Below are 20,848 nucleotides of genomic sequence, written 5' to 3' on the forward strand. Positions count from 1 at the left end.
AGGGTGTTGAAATTTAGGAGGCTTCATTTGGACCATTCTTTTACCATCACCGTATCACGAGCGCTGTAGTTATTACGCTTATATTGGAATATCTTTCGTTTCTTTTTTTTTTCTTTTTCTATTTTTCCTCTCTCTTTGTGTTTTTTCTTCTCTCCTCGTTTTTTCTTCATGTCGTTCTCCCCTTCTTTTTGTTCTTGCAGAGAAATTTAAATCGGCGGCAGGATTTTTCTTCAGAAATCACGGGAGGGGAAGGGAAGGGGGATGGATTAGGGAATTGCATAGATTGAGCGCGTTGATCGTGTGTAACCGAAAGCAGCTGTCTTCTCGCCTTCGGACTAGGAATCTGGGTTAAGAGGCTGACCTCGAGCCTCGATGGCTTTTGTCGAAGAAACTGTTTTAACGCGCCACCGACCGCCCACGCTGTTCACCTATCTTCCCTCCGTGTTTCCATTCGTTAAAGATGGAAAAGCAACCCTGAATCGGAATTTTTTTCACCAAGGCTTGAAATATTTGTTTGTTCGACGCTTTTTGCTATTTAGATATCAATTTATATATTATTATATACATATTTTATTAATATAAGTTTCATTTTTTTAGTTTTTAATCTATTCATTATATTAATACAATCTCTTGATCTTTTCTCTTTGATCTTTGTCCTTGTAATTTAAAAAAAAAGAAATTGATTAATTCTTAATCGACAAAAATGTACAAATGATTTAATCATACAGAATTTATTTTTCAAAAAATAATTTTCTATTACGAAAAATAATGAAGATAAATTAATTTTTCCTATGCAATACTAAAGAAAAAAAGAAAGAACTGAAGTGCCAATTCTAGCACTAACAGAAAATTGTACCATTATTTGAAATGAACCAAAAGTAGAAGAATCGTGAGCCAACGAAAATCAAAAGCGTACTTGGACATGTATAGACGTAACGAGCCACTCTTCGACTTATCTCACAGAAGACGCACGGTTTTTCTAACGGATAACAATAGAGGGGATCCGTTGTTCCCTGTGCGTTACACAGGAAGTATCAGCTTTGATCAGCATGGTAATGCATCGGCCCCATGAAAAAGCTCTGAAATTGCGACTTGTTGTGGCGTTGGATGAAGAGGAGGCGCACCAGAGAAAGAGATTTAGGGTGAACAGTTGAAGTCTTGAAAGGCCTAATCGCCCTGGCAGTCCTCTTTGTACGCAAAGTTAATAACGTGTATTTATGTATTTGCCACGTTTAATTGCCTGTGCGGCTATTACATTCGTTCTGAAATGCTCACCCCCGCCTTGAATATACCGCGGAGGGTAGTATTAAGTACTTGCTCAAGTGCTTCGCGAGTCTGGCAATGACATGAGACCTTCGTGTGTAATATAGTCCGGTTGTTGTTCCACTATCGTTGTTAGACTTGTTAAATATCGATACTTGAAAATCTTGAAAATTTTTTGTAATTAGAATTATTTTTCCTCTTCTTTTAAATGAATAATGTATATTATTTTTATGATAAGATCGATTTAAATGTACGAAGTCCTTTGAAGTTTTTATATAATTTTTATCTAAAGTTTTTTGAAAAGAAAAGTTTATTATTTTTTATAAGAATATTTTTATAAGAATGCATTTATATTAGTTGTTTATTGCGTTATTACAGTTGTCAAATATCGATTTTATTATTAAATATTATTATTATTATATTAAATCTAAAGTATTATTTATATAATATTTATATGTATATGCAAAATAATTATTTAACATTTTGGTATATTTTTCTAAATTTTGTAATTTAAAAAATTATTCTTTAAATAACTTTTTTATTAAATGATACAATCTTAGATTTATATTATTCGACATATTAAAAAAATAAATATATGTTATATATATAAATAGTATTAGTATTACCATGAAATTGTTATTGGAAATTACGTATAATATTCTACTGTTATCTCAATAAATATTCAAATTATCAGCTTTCAATGGAATATAGTAATATATTGAAGAATTATTGTTTCAGTGGATGGACAAATTAATATCTACCAATATCTATTTGAATTATTTAGAATATGTAAATATAAACACTATCGTTAAAGATATACATATATCTATATAGAAAGCAAATAATGTGAGTATAAAATTATTAATTATTAACAATAATGAAATTCCTGTTTAATTATATGAATTACTTTTCCTTTTTATTAGTGTACATTATAACTATAGAAAATCAAATATGGATGCCATTTCGATTTACAAACTTAATATAAAGAAAATATCTGATGAAAATATCATACGAATATAAGAAAACAAAACATAAAATATCATTAATTCTATAAAAAAAAGCATATTTTTTTCTTTAATTATATATAGACTCAAACTGGCCTATATGTTATACAAATTAATTTGGCGCCCAAACTATGACAGCCATACTTGAAAAAATGTTTATGATTATGATATAAAAATTAAATTTTCGGTGATGAATATATTTAATATTAATAAATGTTAAATGATATTATATTATATCAATCGTTTACATTTTATTAATTTTGCATCGATTAATGTTTTAATTATTTTAAATAATGTTATTTGTAAATATACTTCATAATATATTCAACTTCATATCATATTATTGTTAATATATTAAATATAAGCCGTAAATACTAACCTACTTTCTTCATTAAAAGAAATTTCGTTAAAAAATTATCCTAAGATAATTGAACTTGACGTACAGGTATACAAATTTTTTTTTCACATTGATTAATTTTAACTTTTGATTTGATACATCATTATTATTTCAAAATCATTCTAGCACTAGATTAGAACCGTCTATTCTAACACGAATATAATAAAGAAGCTATAAAAATGAATAGCACAGTAAGTGCTATCTAGTGATAAATTTCAGAAACAAAATTGTCGTATTTTACATATGGCGCTCCCATATGGGAGTGCACAGTATTTTATTATGAATTTTCCTAACCTCGTCAAATGTCATTTATTAATCCATTGTATATAATAGACTATTCAATGATAATGTTTCTACTGATAAAATGATAAATAAATATTATTTCACTGTTGCATAATAATCAAAATATGACAAATCATATCATTAAGAATAATATGAATATTAATATGTTTATTAGTAATTGAATAACGTATAAAATAATATTTTTAAAAAATGTCTATATTACGAACTGTGTTATTTAAAAATTATATTAATTATTCGAGATGTCCAAGGTATCATTTTGTTATCATTTTTCTATCATTTTTCACTTATATAATAAATTATAATAGAATTTATGTAATAAATGCGATATATTAAATATAATAAATAATATAATATTTTATTATAGAGATTCTTTACTTTTATTTATATGGAGACAAAAACGCAAACCGTTTGATATAACAAAAAGAAAATTTAATAATAGTATTAAAGAAGTTATAATAAATAATACTAACAAATCAAAAAATGTTTCATCAATTTTAAAATTTGGTTTTGGTGGATTAGGTAGTATAATAGGAACATGCATAATAAAATCTCACACTTCAATTGTTGAAGGCAAAGCATATAAAGTTCAGGAAGATATTAAAAAGGATAATAAGGAATTAATCTTTAAATGGAAAAAATTTTTAGAATATTTATATCCATATATTTGGCAATTAATAATAGCTTTATCAGTAAGTATTTAAATAAGTACATATAATATAAAAATTTTTTTTTATTTATGTTCATATAATTATTTATAATTTTTAGAGTGCAATGATTGTTGCTATATTAAATATTTGGATACCACAGAATATAGGAAATGTAATAAATATATTAACAAAAATTTGCCAAAGTAAAGAAGATATTGTGAAAGCTGTGCTATTGCAATTAACAACACCTGCATTTGCATTAGCACGTATGTATATTGCACAAGTATGTAATAATTAATTTATTAAGAAAAATTTTATTATTATGAAATAATTATTATTTATCAAATAATTTAAATGAAAAAACTATGTAATTTAAAAAAATTACATTTATTTTTAGGCATTTTTTACATTTGTTTATATTTATATGCTTTCACATGTAGGAGAAAAAATAGCAATGAATTTAAAACAAGATTTATTTAAATCAATTATGATGCAAGATATCACATTCTTTGATAAAAATCATAGTGGTGAAATAGTAAGTCGATTAACAAGCGATATTCAAGATTTTAAAAGTACTTTTAAGACTTGCATATCACAAGGTTTAAGAAGTATTACACAAATTATTGGATGTATAGTTTCTATAATAGGGATTTCACCACAACTGGCTGCAGCTACAGTGTTATCTTTGCCTACCATAATTCTTATTGGTACAATGCTTGGAAAAGGCTTAAGAAAATTATCTATGGAGGCACAAAATCAACTTGCTAAGTCTACACATGTTTGTGAGGAAGCCATACAAAATATTAGAACGGTAATATCATGTATGATAATGGCAATAGAATTCCTCTAATCTATAATATATCTTTTTTATAGGTAAAAGCATTTGCAGCTGAAGAAAAAGAAATAGAAATGTTTTGTAAAGAAACTGTGTTAGGATCAACATTATTTGAAAAACTAGGTTTAGGAATTGGTTTATTTCAAGGAGGAACAAATTTATTTCTTAATGGTATTTTACTTTGTACTTTATATTTCGGTGGACATTTATTATCTACTGGACAATTATCTCCAGGAGATTTAATGGCATTTTTAATGGCCACACAGACTATACAAAAATCTTTATCGCAAATATCATTGTTATTTGGAGCATATGTTAAAGGTATTAGCGCTGGTGCTAGGATTTTTGAGGTATAGATATAATTTTATATTTTATAATAATGTAAATAAAAAAATTTTTTTATTTTATTTCAGAATTTTTTGTTTTAGTATCTAGAAATGTCACCTTCACCAATGATAGTTAGTGGAGAAATTATTAAAAATCAATCATTAGCGGGAAATATTACTTTTAAAGATGTGAAATTTAGTTATCCTACCAGACCAGATCATGTTATTTTAAAAAATTTTAACTTACACATTCCTGCTGGAAAAAAAGTAGCTATTGTTGGTTCTAGTGGTAATGGAAAATCAACTATAGCTGCTTTACTAGAAAGGTATTTTTAATTAGAGTTAAATAAATAAATAAATCGTAATTTTATCATGATTTAATTTATTAAATAATATAAAATATTTTAGATTTTATGATGTTAATGATGGTTCAATTATAATTGATGGTAAAGATTTGAAGTCACTCAATGCTAGTTATCTTCGAGGTAAAGTTTTGGGATATATAGATCAAGAACCTATTTTATTTGCTACTAGCATTATGGAAAATATACGATACGGAAAACCGGATGCTACAAATGAAGACGTAAGAAATTTTTACATTTTATTAAAATTATGTTTTTGCAAAATTTATTATTGAATATTCGTAGATTATTGAAGCTGCTAAAGAAGCGAATGCCCATGAATTTATTATGAAATTCCCAAATAAATATAATACACAAGTAGGTGAAAAAGGTGCACAACTTTCCGGTGGTCAAAAACAACGTATCGCAATTGCAAGAGCCTTATTAAAAAGACCATCTATTTTAATTTTGGACGAAGCAACAAGGTAAAAGTTATAGATAACATATATTTTAATAAATCTGTATGTTTGAAATAATTTTTACAATAAATTTTAAATAAATTTTTTGGAATAAATTTTAGTGCGTTAGATTATGAAAGTGAAAGAATTGTACAAAAAGCATTAGACAATGTTAGTCAAGGAAGAACAGTTTTAATAATTGCTCATAGATTAAGTACGATTAAAAATGCTGATATTATCGTTGTATTACAACGGGGAATAATTGCGGAAGTATGTATTGAAATATACAATTCAACAATAATGTAGAATACAAATTAAATATGTATTATTTTATTTTATTTTCAGATGGGTACTCATACAGAACTTATTAAAAAGAAAGGTTTATATTACACCTTAATAAATGAACAAGACAGAGAATATACATGATATATTAGAACTCTGAAATATAGTACAATTTTTTTGCGGTATAATTATTTATTTTAAAATAATAATAATATCTAGAAATGTTCAATAAATTCTACCTCAGATCTTAATTTATATAGATATAATAAATATATATAATATATTCACATATTTTGAAATATAATATATAATTTGTTTATTTTATCCTTATGCTTATTATATTTAAATAATATAATAATGTAAATATTTAAATTACTATTTGCATTTTCACTAATATTTATTATTTATATATTTTTTTCAGTGAAATATCTTTATTAACGTATTTTTCAAATAGCATTCAAATTTATCAATGAAATTTAACACTGCTGACGTAATGGGTAATATGAAATTTTTTGATATCATCTTTCCGGAGTATATGCGTTTCGATAAAGAGTCTTCTTCTACAAAAATTTTGTTTTGCTTGTCTGCGTTTTTCTTATCTGAAACCAGAGAATGTGATTGCATATGAAATGGATCTGAATATTTTTCATTAGTGGGATTTGATTTGGTTGATTGTGTAGTAGTTTCTGCTGACATATGATTTCTACATTTAGCAATCAAATCTTGAAAACTAGTTGTTAATTTATTTGTTTGTGAAATCGATTTATCAGCTTCATTTATATTTGTATCAGAAGAAAGAATCAATTTTTCATTTCCAATATTATCTAAATTTTTATTAATAGAAGTTGCTGTATATTTTGTATTTATTTCTATGGGAGAATTTGTTTTTATTATATTAGACTCTATCGATGGTGTATTATTTTCTTCATTTTTATTTAAAGCAATTCTATCTGTAATTGGTATTGAAATAGGTTCCTCAATTTTGTTCTCAGGTATCATACCAGAATAACTTGCTGAGTCAACAGAAATTGGGGCTATATTATTCTCAAAATTGTTATTGTTTTCTAGTATAGATGATGCCACTGCATCTGTAACAGTTTCAGCGGATATATTATTTTCAGTTCTCTTGTTATTTAATATTTTCATAAATGTTTCTTCTCTATTCATAACATGTTTTTGTAAACTAGGAGTAGTAATTTCTATTGAATCATTTAAATTTATGATTGTATGTATATCATTTTCTTTGATACTAGTTAAGGTATTGGAAGGAATTTCTGAAATAATATCAGAACTTTCGATTTTGAAAGTTGATTGTTCAGTAACTTCCATTGTTGTTACTATACTGTGTTCCATTTCTATATTAGGTATACCAGTAATAAGTATTTCTGACAATGGATCGTTTAAATTTATATCTGTTTTTTTCTCTTTTTTCACTTCAGAATCGTTATTTGTTGATATAAAATCAGAATTTTCTTCTTCAATAGATTCATTGAATTTTATTGTCTTTGGTATATTATTTGGTATTTCTATATTTGGTTGTGGAGTATTAAGAATGTCTAAAGATGAATCATTTAAATTTATTTCTGATATTTCTACATCAGGATTGCCATTAATTGTTGTTGATGGCAAATCGGTAATATGTTCTTCAGTAGCTATTGGTTCATTCAAGTCTTCTGTAATTGCTGTATTATTTGATATTTCTATATTTGGTTGTGGAGTATTAAGAATGTTTGAAGATGAATCATTTAAATTTATTTCTGGTTTTTCTATATCAGGATTGTCATTAATTGTTGCGGATGGTAAATCCATTATTTCTTTTTGAGTAGCTAATTCATTCAAGTTGTCTGTGACTCTTGTACTAGTTGATATTTCTATATTTGGTTGTGGAGTATTAAGAATGTTTGAAGATGAATCATTTAAATTTATTTCTGGTTTTTCTATATCAGGATTGTCATTAATTGTTGCGGATGGTAAATCCATTATTTCTTTTTGAGTAGCTAATTCATTCAAGTTTTCTGTGACTATTGTACTAGTTGATATTTCTATATTTGGTTGTGTAAAATTAGGAATTTCCGAAGATTCATCATTTGAATTTATTTTTGTATGTTCTTCTTCATCAAGATTGACATTAATTGTTGTTAATGGCAAATCATTAACATGTTCTTCAGTAGTTAATGATTTATTCAAATCGTCTGTGGCTGGTGTACTATTTGGTATATCTATATTTGGTTGTGTAATATTAGGAATTTCCGAAGATTGATCATTTGAATTTATTTTTGTATGTTCATTTTCATCGAGATTGCTATTAGTTGTTGTTGATGGCAAATCGGTAATCTCTTCTTCAATAGCTGTTAGTTCATTCAAATCTTTTGCTGCTGGTATACTAGTTGATATTTCTACATTTGGTTGTGTAATATGAGGAATTTCTGAAAATGGATCATTTGAATTTATTTTTGTATGTTCTTCTTCATCAAGATTGACATTAATTCTTGTTGATGGCAAATTGGTAATCTGTTCTTCAGTAGTTATTGGTTCATTCAAGGTTTCTGTAGCTATTGAACTAGTTGATATTTCTACATTTGGTTGTGTAATATGAGGAATTTCTGAAAATGGATCATTTGAATTTATTTTTGTCCGTTCTTCTTCATCAAGATTGACATTAATTCTTGTTGATGGCAAATTGGTAATCTGTTCTTCAGTAGTTATTGGTTCATTCAAGTCTTTTATTGCTGGTGTACTATCTAGTATTTCTATATTTGGTTGTGTAGTATTAAGAATTTCTGACGATAGATCATTTAAATTTATTTTTGTATGTTCTACTTCATTAAGATTGCCATTAATTGTTGTTAATGGCAAATGAGCAACATATTCTTCAGTAGCTATTGGTTCATTCAAGTTTTCTGTAGCTATTGTACTAGTTGATATTTCTATATTTGGTTGTGTAATATTAGGAATTCCCGAAGATTGATCATTTGAATTTATTTTTGTATGTTTTTCTTCATCAAGATTGCCATTAATTGTTGTTGATGGCAAATCAGTAACATATTCTTCAGTAGCTATTGGTTCATTCAAGTTTTCTGTAGCTATTGTACTAGTTGATATTTCTATATTTGGTTCTGTAATATGAGGAATTTCCGAAGATTGATCATTTGAATTTATTTTTGTATGTTCTTTTTCATCAACATTGCCATTAATTGTTGTTGATGGCAAGTCGGTAATCTCTTCTTCAATAGGTGTTGGTTCATTCAAATCTTTTATTGCTGGTGTACTATCTAGTATTTCTATATTTGGTTGTGTAGTATTAAGAATTTCTGACGCTAGATTATTTATTTTTGTATGGTCTACTTTATTAAGACTGCCATTAATTGTTGTGGGGGACAAATCGGTAAGTTGTTCTTCAGTAGTTAATGATTTATTCAAATCGTCTGTGGCTGGGGTACTATTTGGTATATCTATATTTGGTTGTGTAATATTAGGAATTTCCGAAGATTCATCATTTGAATTTATTTTTGTATGTTCTTCTTCATCAAGATTGCCATTACTTGTTGTTAATGGCAAATGAGCAACATATTCTTCAGTAGCTATTGGTTCATTCAAGTTTTCTGTAGCTATTGTACTAGTTGATATTTCTATTTTTGGTTGTGTAAAATTAGGAATTTCCGAAGATTGATCATTTGAATTTATTTTTGTATGTTCTTCTTCATCAAGATTGCCATTAATTGTTGTTAATGGCAAATGCGCACCATCTTCTTCAGTAGCTATTGGTTCATTCAAGTTTTCTGTAGCTATTGTACTAGTTGATATTTCTATATTTGGTTGTGTAATATTAGGAATTTCCGAAGATTGATCATTTGAATTTATTTTTGTATGTTCTTCTTTATCAAAACTGCCATTAATTGTTGTTAATGACAAATCGGTAGTCTGTTCTTCAGTAGTTAATGGTTCATTCAAGTCTTCTGTGGCCGATGTACTATGTGATATGTACCAGTAATGAGTTGCATCATTAAATTCTGCCGTTGTTGTACTATATTGATTTTCAAAATTAGGCGACTCGTTTGGATGAGTTTTTATTTTTATACCTAGTTGTTTTTCAATTTTTGTTTCTCTAGAAGTTGTGTCATCTAAAATTGTTGGTTCAGTGGGAAATGTTTTCATTGCATCAGTTGATTGTACGTTATTATTAATTGTTTTTCCATTATGTTCTTGTTTGTAAGATTCTTTTGAAGTTGACGATTCTAGATTTTCTTCTCCATTCTTTTTTATTTCTGTTGGTAAATTTTGCTCTGTCGTATACGTGATTTCTTCGTTAGTTGGCGAATACATCGCAGTTGTATATATTTCGGAAGCGACAGTGTTTATAGAATGTGATGTTCCCGAAGCACGTTCGATCGTGGTTGTAATAAATTTCCTATCGCTGGGTTCTGTAAATTGAGATACAGACGGCTTGTTATAAGAAATAGTTGTCGATTTAATTCCATCATTATTGTAATTCCTCTCAGTAGTCATAATTTCCTCATCACTCGTAAATATCGTTTCACACATTAATGATTTCTCCTTTTTGTCCAGTCTTAAGAACATATTTGCTTCCTCTAGAGTCATATCTTCTTTCTCACTGCTAAATAAACACGTGGAAGATAATCTTGATTCTTTGCAAGTACTTGAGGGTTTACACATTTCTGTCTTCGTGTCAAAGGCCATATTTTTTGGACATATGTAAAAGTTTTGTTTCATTCGATGACCATAAACTGTACAAGTATAGAATTGATGACAATCATTAGGAATTGGAAATATACCTACTTTTTGACAACTATTGGAATTGGTTTTATTAGGAGTGTTTTTTCCATGATATATCAAAATGCATTTTTGTAAATGAACTTCGAAATGCTTGTTTTGAGAACATTGTGCCAGAATGGTTTTATTCTTCTTACAGATGTAATAATATCTTGGATTGAAACAGTGTGGCTTCAACACATTTGTTCCGCAAGATGTATTATTTATATAAAGTGCTTTACCACCACCGAGTACATTCAAACAAAAACCTTTTTCTTTGTCGAAATATTGGTTCATCTTGCAAGGTGGAAAAGAAATTAAAGTTCTGGGATATCTGTGCACTCCATAATTTGTGATATCTGTATCATTGTCCTGCAGATAATTAGGAGTTCATTTATATAAGATTATGTAAAATTTTGAAGATTTATTGTTGAACTATTGTTTTAAAAAATTGTTAGTAGAAAAGATGAATTTATGAAATATTTGATAATTATATATTTTTTATTTTCTATCTATTGATTTTTCTTTTAATGATGTTATTTATTTATAAAAAAAAGCAGTTTTAATAAGGTAAATGAAAAATATTTAATTCATATAAGTAAAATAATTATATTAAATTTATTACGTTAATTCTAATTTATTTTTTTTTTAAATAACAAATATGAAAAATAATTTATAAAATTTTTTTTTTACTTAATTATCAAAGTAGATGAAATTAAAATAATAAAGTGATAAAAAAACTCACAGTTAGTTTGTTCACTGGTTGACTAACTACAATTAAGATGAGAAATTGAAATAACAAAATTATAATAAAACTTTTCATATTCGATGATGCTACATTAATCGAATTGAAGTTTTTTTTTTTTTTCACTTTTCTGATCAGAGAACACAAACTTTTACCACTGCTGAAAGTTTTCTGAATATCAAGGTAACGCGTTCCAGTACTTTTATATCAAAGACGTGCTAGATAATAATTAAACTGCGATAATAGCGATTAACGTCATTTTTGACAATACAAAAAGTGCGTAATCAAGTTTATATTTTGTTCTCTTAATTATGATTGTTTAATTAATTATGTTTAAATATGTCGGTAAGCACGTAAAAATTAAACTTTCTGATATGCAGTATATAAAAAAAAAAAATGCAATACCCATAAATTTAAAGATATATATAAAATCTGTGAGGAAGGGAAGGAAGGAACACTTAGAAATAAAAACAAATATTTATTACACGACTATACTGGCAATAGGTAATAAGTCAGTAACAAATCTGTATATACAATATTTCGTTGAAATACATATCTACAAGATGATTCTCTTCTGTTTGTCCATTAAAATAGCATACACATAATTTTCTCCCAAGTTTGCTGAAATAGGACTCAATTCTAGGATTGCATATCGTTGTTCGTGATTAAAGCAGGGGCTGTACAATTTTTAGATTGATTATCATTATTTCTGTATGTAGAAATTGTTCAACAATCGTATTGTGGCACTCTGTATGTAAAGTTATTACTTGTCACAATGTGAATTCCTGCACCATAATATGGCATCACATAATGCGAACCATCTGCAGGTCCTACAATTTGTGTTGCAATAAGTATTACATCGGCAAATTGACCAAGAAAGAGAAATCCCAAAGTGCTTAGCTTAAGCAAGCCCAATGCTGGATACCCTAGATAAAATCTATCTGCCCCAAACATGCCAAGAAATATAGAAAGTAACAATGATGTTTCGAAGGAATATCCATTTCTGTAAATATTAATAAAAAAAGAAATTTTACTTACTGTATGTTTTGTTTACATGCTTAAATTTTAAATATATAATTGTTATGTACACTTTTAAATTATATCTTGATGTTTATAAACATTTTGAATATTGCAAATATTTTTTGCATTTTGTTTGAAACATTCAAATTTTAATTTGGTAAACAAATTATTTTTATGTATACTTACGTCCATTTACAAGGAATATCCTTCTTAAACGTATTATTTTTTGTTTCTGTACAAATGAGGCCATCCGCAGCCAGACATAACACTAACAACAAGATAATGAACATGTAATTTCAAATTTCACATATATAAAATTATACTCGTTACAAAACTAAGGAAGATAATAAATATTTAAACATCAATAAATAAAATAAAATAGAAAAGAATTAAATTATCAGTGAAAATGCACATTTTTTTAATTTTAGATATAGGTTATGTCAAATTTTTTCAGATTTGCGAATAATGAAAAGACATAAGAATTTTACGTACCTTTGGCTTTATTTTCTTTCGTACATCCTTTTGGTTGTTGCGTTTTTGGATCTATGAAATCATAATCGGGATGAGGACAGATGTATTGTCCCATTCGTAGGTTACTGCAGTCGATTTCGTACGTATAATCCACACCATTGCTCAGCGGTATCGAAAGAAGAAGCAAAAGGAGTCCGCTAAGGAATTGCATCAGATGGAACATGCCGTTTCATTTTATAACAATTACTACGGATACCACACTGTCACTGGATCCACTGTCTCCTGTAGTTTCGTGACATCCTGTGCATGTTTGTATTTTGAAAGCACTGCCATTAAAACGATTTTACTCTGGCGCCAACTACTTGGAATATTCACGAACTATATTTTATTTTCTTTGGCGCCAGTTTATCCGTTAACGTCAAATACATCACATCAACGAGTGAAATATTTTAAAAATATATAATAAATTGGAATTTCAACACTTGAATTATATCAGTTAAGTATCTCACAAAACAGACAATTACTTATATTAAATAATATAATGCCTTTTCGAAATTCTAATTCGATTAAATGTAATATATTAAAATAAAATATATTAATGGATGTACATTAATGGTTAAGACATATATCATAGACAAGTTCCAAACTTTACAATGAACAATATTTCATCTCATGATTTTATTCTTAATTGTTGTATCGAAACTATTATAATGCATTGATTATAAGAAAAACTTGTACAAGATTGCATTAAGTTACGTTGGTGGGAAGAAACAAACAGTGGAAGACCGACGTGATAGTTGAGCATTTTTTCTGTGCTAAAATGGCTTCTTCGTCGTTGAAAAGCACTCGAAAAACTTATAGCTTCGAGGAACGAGAAATTTTGATAACCTTGATAAATAAGTACGAAGATATCGAAGATAAAAGGTCCGATCCAATATCGATGTATAAACGAAAATCAGCATGGTCTCAATTGGCCAACGAATACAATTCAATGGTAGGTCCACAAGGAATACGTTCAGCTGTACAGTTAAGACGCTGTTGGGAAAACATGAAAGCATGTAAACGAAATCGCGAAGAGAAGAAATTGCGGTAAATATAATACATTCACGGTATTATTTTTCGTGTATATTGTTTTATAAAAGCGCGGGAATATTCGACTACTTGTACTATGTATAAAGTATTTCATTTATCATTATTGTTCTTTTTATTTTTTTTTTTATTTTAAATAATTATTTTTATATAAATTTGTATTCTTATTTTTATTAAATCAATCTATTTTTATTAATATTATTAAAAATATGAAATAAATATTTTTTATTAATTTTTTCAGCGGTGTTTCAAAAAATTTTTGTCATCTGTCCAAAGATCACACACGGTCAAAAAGTTGGGAAAATAGAAATTCCATACCAGATGTTCCTATTCCTACCGGAACTATAGGTTTACCGCCAAATGTTATGTTTGAACCAAAGGAATCTGAACCATTTACGTTGCAAACTGTGTGTACTATAAAACCTTCGAAACAAATCTCGAAAGAGGAAAATAATTGTAAAGATACAGGTTATACTCTCATCTTTTCCTTTTTTTTTTTTGCGTAACTCAGATTTTCAAAATTTGCTACTAAATAAAAAAGATATACCATTAAATAAAAGTATGATATTTTTTTAAATACATATACAATTCCTTTACCTCAGATTCCATCAGCAGTAAAATCGATTCGAATTCGTTATCATACGGTCCAGTAACTGACTGTTTCGACAAATCTAAAAAAGATTTGGAGTCACCTGTGCCGGAACAATTAGACAAAGATGAAACAGTGGAGAAAAATCGACTTATTTTCAAATCAAATGCAACACAAACGATGTTTTCCCCTTCAATTGTTCATGAACAACCCCGAAGGACGAAAAGATCCCTTCATAAAGAGGAAGAATTACATGTATTGGCTTTATCAGAGGCACAGATGAAAGTTGATATCGCTGCTATGTTAAAAGAGGAGGCCAGGATTAAATTAGAAGAGGCTCACTATCGTAAAGAAGAGGCTAGGCTAAGGATGCTTCTTTTTACTTATAAGTTAGATAGGATAAAGGAAGATTGACCGAAGAGAATAAAATGAATATATTCATGATGGCTTCGTGCGATGTCTTTATTCATTTTATTATAGGAATAAAAAACAGGAGATTATCTTAGACTAAATATAACTGAACGATATTCTATTTATGTATATCTGTTTATTATTTGGAATTTCTTTCTAACTACAATTGAAATCATAATAAATAAAAGCCCGTAATGCTAGTTATTTATGATTCCATAATAGGTAATGTTTTTTAAATACGAACGAGGATTTTCTTTTTAATCTTTGTTTTGATGGTTTTATAGGTTATTTCATATAAAAGCTATAAATAGTCTCATTTTATCATGCTAATTTAAAAACTGAATATATAAGTTGAAAATATCGTATTGTAAAAAGCTAATTATAATTTTTAAAATTCAATTCAAAAAAATAATTGCTGTTTTTATCAGAAAATAAATTAGAGAATTAGATAAAAAAGATCTTAAATTTTACTTTTTTTTATAAAATTTATCAACTTATTTTTAATAGATTATTGAAGATTGCATTCTAAACATTTTTTTATGATTGCTAAATTTTTGAATGTTTTCCAGATTTCTCTTGAAAAAAATTAATACTAAATAATTATAAATATCTTCTCTAGGAAAGTAACGAGTTAATATACAATCATTATATCTCTATATAAAAGTTTGAACAATAGATAAAGAGAATAATCTTGATTCATAGTAAACTCATAATAAATCAATGACAGTATATAATACGTCAGTTTATCGACATGGCAGTCGTAGCTGGCAGTGGTCAATGAATTTGACTAGCTGTATTTGAAATCATGAAAATGGAAAAAATAGTAGAGAAAAAAATCGTAATAGAAAGAACAATCTAATATTTCGAAGATCAACGAAGTCTATAAATGATTCATTAATCAAATTATTACAACAATACTATATATCAAGTATTTTTAAATCCTAATATCAATGAAATTAAATTTTGTTAAAGAATTGTGAGATGACAATTTTATCCAAATTTTCCTATTTTCTTTGATTACAATAGAAAACCCATTAATGTCTCTATTTCTCTATTTTCAAGTCTCGAATGTTGAACTAACGCCAAGTTCACGTTTTAAGAAGAAATATTTAACGAGATTTGATCTTCACATAAGATGGAAGTTATCATCGAGGACAGGTTTAGGCGACGAGCAACGAGCAACCTCGAACAATGATGGATCGGTGTAGATCGGTTCGCTAGGGTCAAAGCCGGTTCTTCTACTGGATGACAATCCTACTGCGCCTTCCAGAGCAGTCGATGACGAGCTCACGCGTTGACCGATCACGTTACTCATTGATCGGGAGATCGACCTGTGGATCGAACGAATATACATCAACTTCAGGTAATATATTGGTGAATAAATATCAAATTTCACGTTGAAAGTGTTAAGAGCCATTAAACCATTTGTCAAACATGAATGACGTTTGAATAAATCTACTACTATATTTATAGTAGAAAATGTTAGTGTAGCTTTGAAATTAAAATATTATATATGTTGGAGATATTTTTGTTAAAAAATGGGATTTAAAAATTCAATTTTTGAAAAATTTATTTTTAATTGCAAAAAATTGCTTGACTTTTTCTTTAAGAAAGTTTTTAGATTTGTTTTTAATATCATTTAACGCATTATAATTTTTATATTTATATACAATATAAAGTATATTTTATTTCTTTCAAGGACTATGTTGAATCTCAGATTTTAAAATTACTATACGATAATACAATTATAATAATTATCGATATTTAAAAAATGATTACCATATCATGATTTAATATAACATATAATTAATTCCCACATATTTGCATTTGGTAATCAAAATAAGATAAGTTTTCTAGATAAGTTTTTAAATATCTTAATTAATTTTAATATTGATAAAAGTGTTTTTAAAAATTATAAAATATTGTAAACTATATAAATGTCCGATAACGATTACGTACGTAGACTGAAATGGTTTCTGAAGACCCGATCTTAAGAAAGAGAAATTGTTAACACGACTACTATAAACATCGTCCGAATGACTGCTTCGATTACATGCTTTGTCAACTCTGCGATTCTTTGTGATTATTGCGTAAGCATATTTTCTGAAACAGTTTATATAAATTAATTTACTTTTGTAAATATATTAATTAACATATCAAAGATAAATCATAATTTATAATGTGTACCTGTATATCAACATGGATAACAATACCACGGATGCTAAAAGTACTACCAGCACTGCCACTGCTGTTACTAGTCCATAATATTCGTTAGGAGTTATGCAGACACTCTCCATTATAGTAGTTTGCTTTTCGACCACAGTTTCTTCATCAATATCCATCCTTGAATCCAAAACCTGCAACTCATTTAGACACATTTTCTTTTGTTTTTGAAATGTGCTTGTATTAAATTTCTTATTTTAAATAATTTCATTAATAGAAAGAAAGAAAAATATATATATTCAAGATTTCCAAATTACAACAAATAATTTGAAATATAAAGTTATATATATTGAAATTTAAAAATAATTATTTTCATTTCATCACTTAATTTAGAAATAGGTCAATGAAGTTAAAATTTCCATTATAATCGTCTCAATTATTCCAATAATAATTTAAAAAGAATTATTTTCTTAATATCATTATAAAGTTTGCTTTCTCTTTATTTCTTTTTCTTTTTTACCTCGATCATTTCTCTCACGTGTTCCTCCTCCTCTTCCTCTTCCTCTTCCGCCTTTTCTTCTTCTTCTTTGGTGACAGTGTCTTCAACGACGAACGTCGAATTCGAGGACGTGTCATTTGTATTATTCTCTGTTATAATGCTTATTTCGTTTTCCTCAGCGATCGTGTCATTTTGCGACAGGTCTCTTCGACGTCTTCCAAAGGATGGTTCGCTCCTTCCGGTACCACCCGAGCAATAAGCTGGTTGACAACCGTCTCGACATGTTCGCACTGTCGCCTCGAACACCAAGAAATTGGATTCAGGGATTTTGAAAGCGTTGAAACGTGCTTCGAGACTGTCACCATCCCGCAAACGATCTAATCCAGGGAATACGTAATTGTCTACTGGACAACTGTGTGAACAAATTGAATATTTTATTTTTAAGAAGATTTTTGGTTTTGCATTATTTTTAAATATTTGTTGAAATATAGACAAATTATTAAATTTAAATAAATCAACTTTCTGAAATGAATTAAATAGATTAGATAAATATCTTTGGTTTATTAAGATAGATAATTATTAGATAGATCAATTAGATAAGTTAATAGGATGGCAAATTATGACAGATAAACTAAATTAAAATTTCTGTGAATAAATAGTTTACATAAGTAAAAGAAACTAGGTAACATTAGATGTACAATAAGTTTTAGCATTTAAGTTTTAACAAATCAATTTCAAGATGATTTAAAATTTATTTGGCAAACTAAATTAATCATATAAAATAAATAAAATTAATAAAAAAGATATAAATAAATAGATTAGATAAATTAAATGAATTCAAGTAGATTGTTTAATTAAATAAAATAGTTAGATATATAAAAGGTCAAGCAAATCAGATTATTTCTATTATTAAGAAATCAATCAAAATTTCTTTATTATTAAAACACAAAAATATTTTTCTTCGTTTATTTTTATTGAAAAATTTGATATAATAAATTAATTATTAACAAATATGATAAATATGATAATTAAATAATAATTTACAATAATATATACTTACCCATATCTATCTATAAGTTGAACACTTCTTCCTGAATATGGATCCCTTGCTATGACATTAGTAGCAAAAATGTCAGTTACATAATTGTATCTATAAAAAATATTATCAAAAAATTACATTTCATTTTTTTAAAACAAATTGATATTAAAAGAAAAATAAATATTACATACCCATCTTGTGCTTCTAGCCTAAATGTGAGTGGATCTCCAACAGCAATAGTCGTCGTAGGCCTGCCCTGATATAAAATCAGCAAACGCACTCGAGAACTCAGAGTATTTTCTGCTGGAAGGTACTCGATTGGGATTGGAGACCCTGATCTACACAAGATAATTATGAATTCGATTAAGTTAATTCTATTCTTTCCTTTTTTTAAAGACATAGAATATAGCACTTCAATATTTTTTTTTTTATATCAAGCAATAATGATATTATTTTTCTTATTGAAAATTTATTTTTACAAAAATTATTTAAATATTATATTAATTATCTTACAATTTCAATACTTAAAATATCATTTAGCATTTCTGATTTTAACATTGTAATATAAGTTCTATATAACAAAATCTACAAATCATTAAATCTACAAATCGTAAAATATATTTTTTAAAAATTATTATTCCCATTTATTTCAAACAAATCAGTTATGATATTTTCTAAATTTTCTACAAACAATATTTAAATTTATGATTACAGGATCAGATGATTTTCAACGAAGAAACTCTAGTGGTATTAAAATAAATTAATCAAGTGTGCTTGCACCAGGATTCATGCAGTAAAGGAATGCGGTACATTTTGCATTCCAAATTAGTTGACCGTCGGTCGGACTGTTTAATTAAGTGTACCGGGTGCAAGACACGGTTTCTCAATCGATATGACCTGGCATACCCGGCACCGATGTAGCCGGATGTGACGACAGCTTCGCCAGGGCCTCGAAATAGACAGGTGAGATTGAAACGTTTATCCCTTCCGGTTTGCACGTAGTCTGAGAATTGTACTACGACGATGTTCGTCATTGTATCGCCGTACTGCAATTGTAAGTCGAATTTATTATAAAAATAAAAAATATAAGATAAAAATTTTGATTCTTTTTTTAATAAAATATCTAAAAAATTTTATTCAATTAATTGTAAATGAGAGATCTCAAAAATTGTTTGTTTCTCAAAAAACAAAAAAAAAAGAAGAAGAAGAAATGAGATTTTTTTAAAAATGTTTTTTGAAAAAGCAGCGACAAAACAAGTTTCTTACTCTTTGAGTGCCGCATTCGGGATAACCCTGGGGACCACTGATTCGAAGAACATTCACAGTTCCTCCATTTCCACGGAAGAAACAGCGATCGTAATAGCCATAAGTATAAATCCGACCAATGAATCCTTCCGGTGTCCTTAAAGTAAATTCCATCCCGTCTTCGCTACACACTTGACTCACTAAAACGACCATAAAAACATAATTTACTTGTTCTTCATTGATTTCTATTTAACAAATCGTAAATATTAATTAAATGTCAAACAAACAATTTCATGGAGACCAATAATTTGATTTCTGAAAACTTAAAGCTTAATTATACATTTTAATTATATATATTAAAATTGAGACTTAAAAGGAAAAAAAAAATGAAGTTGATCAATTTTAAAATCTAAAAATGACTCATATATATAAAATCAAACCAAAAAATCAATTTTTCATTCTTCTCTATTTCTAATTTTCAGAAGAAATATTCAAGAGTATTCCACATTCCAACCAGAAATCAAAGGAGAATCGATATCAACGGATGTGACCAAGCAACAAAAAGTAAAAAAAAAGTTGATCTTGGAAAAAACAGACGGTTTATTTGATTAAACACAGTCCAGGTGACAATGTTCGACAATAACTGTACAATAATTCAAAGCTGTATCAGTAACGCCTGTAATATGGATCAGCTGCGTAAAGATCGCTCCACGTGATCCACGTAGATGTCGTCCAGGGTCTCCTACGACGCTTACCGTCGAGACACTCCGTATCTGCTCCCTGTCTGCCGTTGTTCCTCTCGTAGAAGTCGTAATCGGAGCCCGTGTCATAATATACAGGATTGCCCATGTCCATATCTCTGGAGTCGCGATCGCTCAACTCACAATTGTCTCTTTCAGCTCCATAGGGTGCTGCGTAAGGACGATAATTGAAAGATCTGCACACGAAATC

At 27.8% G+C, this 20,848-nt stretch overlaps 5 protein-coding genes across 10 annotated transcripts in view; 2 read left to right on the top strand and 3 right to left on the bottom strand.

Moving 5' to 3' along the window:
- Positions 1-2,927: 2,927 nt before the first annotated feature.
- Positions 2,928-6,162, top strand: LOC102675223 (ATP-binding cassette sub-family B member 8, mitochondrial). Of its 2 annotated transcripts, XM_006612974.2 has the most exons (10): positions 2,928-3,215; positions 3,332-3,656; positions 3,733-3,897; positions 4,012-4,425; positions 4,488-4,799; positions 4,878-5,101; positions 5,184-5,358; positions 5,423-5,601; positions 5,697-5,844; positions 5,920-6,162. In XM_006612974.2, exons 1-10 carry the CDS (start codon positions 3,157-3,159, stop codon positions 5,998-6,000), a joined length of 2,082 nt encoding a protein of 693 aa, XP_006613037.1. In that variant the 5' UTR covers positions 2,928-3,156; the 3' UTR covers positions 6,001-6,162. The 2 variants fall into 2 exon arrangements, with proteins under 2 accessions (XP_006613037.1, XP_006613039.1); XM_006612976.2 differs by lacking the exon at positions 2,928-3,215 and having other exon boundaries at positions 3,531-3,660.
- Positions 6,163-6,234: 72 nt separating this feature from the next.
- LOC102674295 (myb-like protein U) lies at positions 6,235-11,697 on the bottom strand. The gene is made up of 3 exons (XM_031509198.1): positions 11,372-11,697; positions 8,057-10,998; positions 6,235-7,879 (listed from the first exon to the last, which is right to left on the bottom strand). The coding sequence occupies exons 1-3, from the start codon at positions 11,447-11,449 to the stop codon at positions 6,274-6,276; spliced, it is 4,626 nt and encodes a 1,541-aa protein (XP_031365058.1). The 5' UTR covers positions 11,450-11,697; the 3' UTR covers positions 6,235-6,273.
- Positions 11,698-11,834: 137 nt separating this feature from the next.
- On the bottom strand, positions 11,835-13,225 carry LOC102675902 (TM2 domain-containing protein CG10795). Its single transcript, XM_006612980.2, has 3 exons — positions 12,884-13,225; positions 12,578-12,659; positions 11,835-12,374 (listed from the first exon to the last, which is right to left on the bottom strand). Exons 1-3 carry the CDS (start codon positions 13,083-13,085, stop codon positions 12,098-12,100), a joined length of 561 nt encoding a protein of 186 aa, XP_006613043.1. The 5' UTR covers positions 13,086-13,225; the 3' UTR covers positions 11,835-12,097.
- Positions 13,207-15,319, top strand: LOC102675685 (myb/SANT-like DNA-binding domain-containing protein 3). The gene is made up of 3 exons (XM_006612978.2): positions 13,207-13,951; positions 14,193-14,419; positions 14,554-15,319. The coding sequence occupies exons 1-3, from the start codon at positions 13,683-13,685 to the stop codon at positions 14,952-14,954; spliced, it is 897 nt and encodes a 298-aa protein (XP_006613041.1). The 5' UTR covers positions 13,207-13,682; the 3' UTR covers positions 14,955-15,319.
- A 196-nt stretch (positions 15,320-15,515) lies between these two features.
- LOC102675547 overlaps positions 15,516-20,848 on the bottom strand; it is a 13,444-nt gene continuing 8,111 nt past the window's right edge. For 3 of the 5 annotated variants that reach the window (XM_031509193.1, XM_031509196.1, XM_031509194.1), the window contains 9 exons: positions 20,653-20,848; positions 19,919-20,097; positions 19,550-19,698; positions 18,844-18,990; positions 18,674-18,763; positions 17,635-18,025; positions 17,139-17,308; positions 16,911-17,054; positions 15,516-16,282 (listed from right to left, as the gene is read on the bottom strand). The exon at positions 20,653-20,848 is cut by the window's right edge and continues 2 nt beyond it. In XM_031509193.1, the coding sequence (XP_031365053.1) occupies positions 16,078-16,282; positions 16,911-17,054; positions 17,139-17,308; positions 17,635-18,025; positions 18,674-18,763; positions 18,844-18,990; positions 19,550-19,698; positions 19,919-20,097; positions 20,653-20,848 (1,671 nt within the window). In that variant the 3' untranslated portion in view covers positions 15,516-16,077. The remainder of the gene's footprint in view (positions 16,283-16,910; positions 17,055-17,138; positions 17,309-17,634; positions 18,026-18,673; positions 18,764-18,843; positions 18,991-19,549; positions 19,699-19,918; positions 20,098-20,652) is intronic. The other 2 variants (XM_031509195.1, XM_031509197.1) reach the window with 1 other exon arrangement.

This window comes from Apis dorsata, unplaced genomic scaffold, assembly GCF_000469605.1.
Source record: "Apis dorsata unplaced genomic scaffold, Apis dorsata 1.3 scaffold_132, whole genome shotgun sequence".
Classification (NCBI taxonomy): Eukaryota; Metazoa; Arthropoda; class Insecta; order Hymenoptera; family Apidae; genus Apis; species Apis dorsata.

What these genes read in the sequence shown, in the direction of transcription:
- LOC102675902 (XM_006612980.2), bottom strand. Translation starts at nt 13,085, where the DNA reads ATGTTCCATCTGATGCAATTCCTTAGCGGACTCCTTTTGCTTCTTCTT. An exon ending in GAAAGAAAATAAAGCCAAAG is followed by an intron (nt 12,660 to 12,883) that starts GTACGTAAAATT and finishes TCTTGTTGTTAG; the next exon opens with TGTTATGTCTGGCTGCGGAT. An exon ending in GATATTCCTTGTAAATGGAC is followed by an intron (nt 12,375 to 12,577) that starts GTAAGTATACAT and finishes TAATATTTACAG; the next exon opens with AAATGGATATTCCTTCGAAA.
- LOC102675685 (XM_006612978.2), top strand. Translation starts at nt 13,683, where the DNA reads ATGGCTTCTTCGTCGTTGAAAAGCACTCGAAAAACTTATAGCTTCGAG. An exon ending in CGCGAAGAGAAGAAATTGCG is followed by an intron (nt 13,952 to 14,192) that starts GTAAATATAATA and finishes TAATTTTTTCAG; the next exon opens with CGGTGTTTCAAAAAATTTTT. An exon ending in AAATAATTGTAAAGATACAG is followed by an intron (nt 14,420 to 14,553) that starts GTTATACTCTCA and finishes CCTTTACCTCAG; the next exon opens with ATTCCATCAGCAGTAAAATC.
- LOC102674295 (XM_031509198.1), bottom strand. Translation starts at nt 11,449, where the DNA reads ATGAAAAGTTTTATTATAATTTTGTTATTTCAATTTCTCATCTTAATT. An exon ending in AACCAGTGAACAAACTAACT is followed by an intron (nt 10,999 to 11,371) that starts GTGAGTTTTTTT and finishes AATTATCTGCAG; the next exon opens with GACAATGATACAGATATCAC. An exon ending in GATATACCAAATAGTACACC is followed by an intron (nt 7,880 to 8,056) that starts AGCCACAGACGA and finishes AACTAGTACAAT; the next exon opens with AGTCACAGAAAACTTGAATG.
- LOC102675223 (XM_006612974.2), top strand. Translation starts at nt 3,157, where the DNA reads ATGTCTATATTACGAACTGTGTTATTTAAAAATTATATTAATTATTCG. An exon ending in CGGATGCTACAAATGAAGAC is followed by an intron (nt 5,359 to 5,422) that starts GTAAGAAATTTT and finishes GAATATTCGTAG; the next exon opens with ATTATTGAAGCTGCTAAAGA. An exon ending in AACGGGGAATAATTGCGGAA is followed by an intron (nt 5,845 to 5,919) that starts GTATGTATTGAA and finishes TTTTATTTTCAG; the next exon opens with ATGGGTACTCATACAGAACT.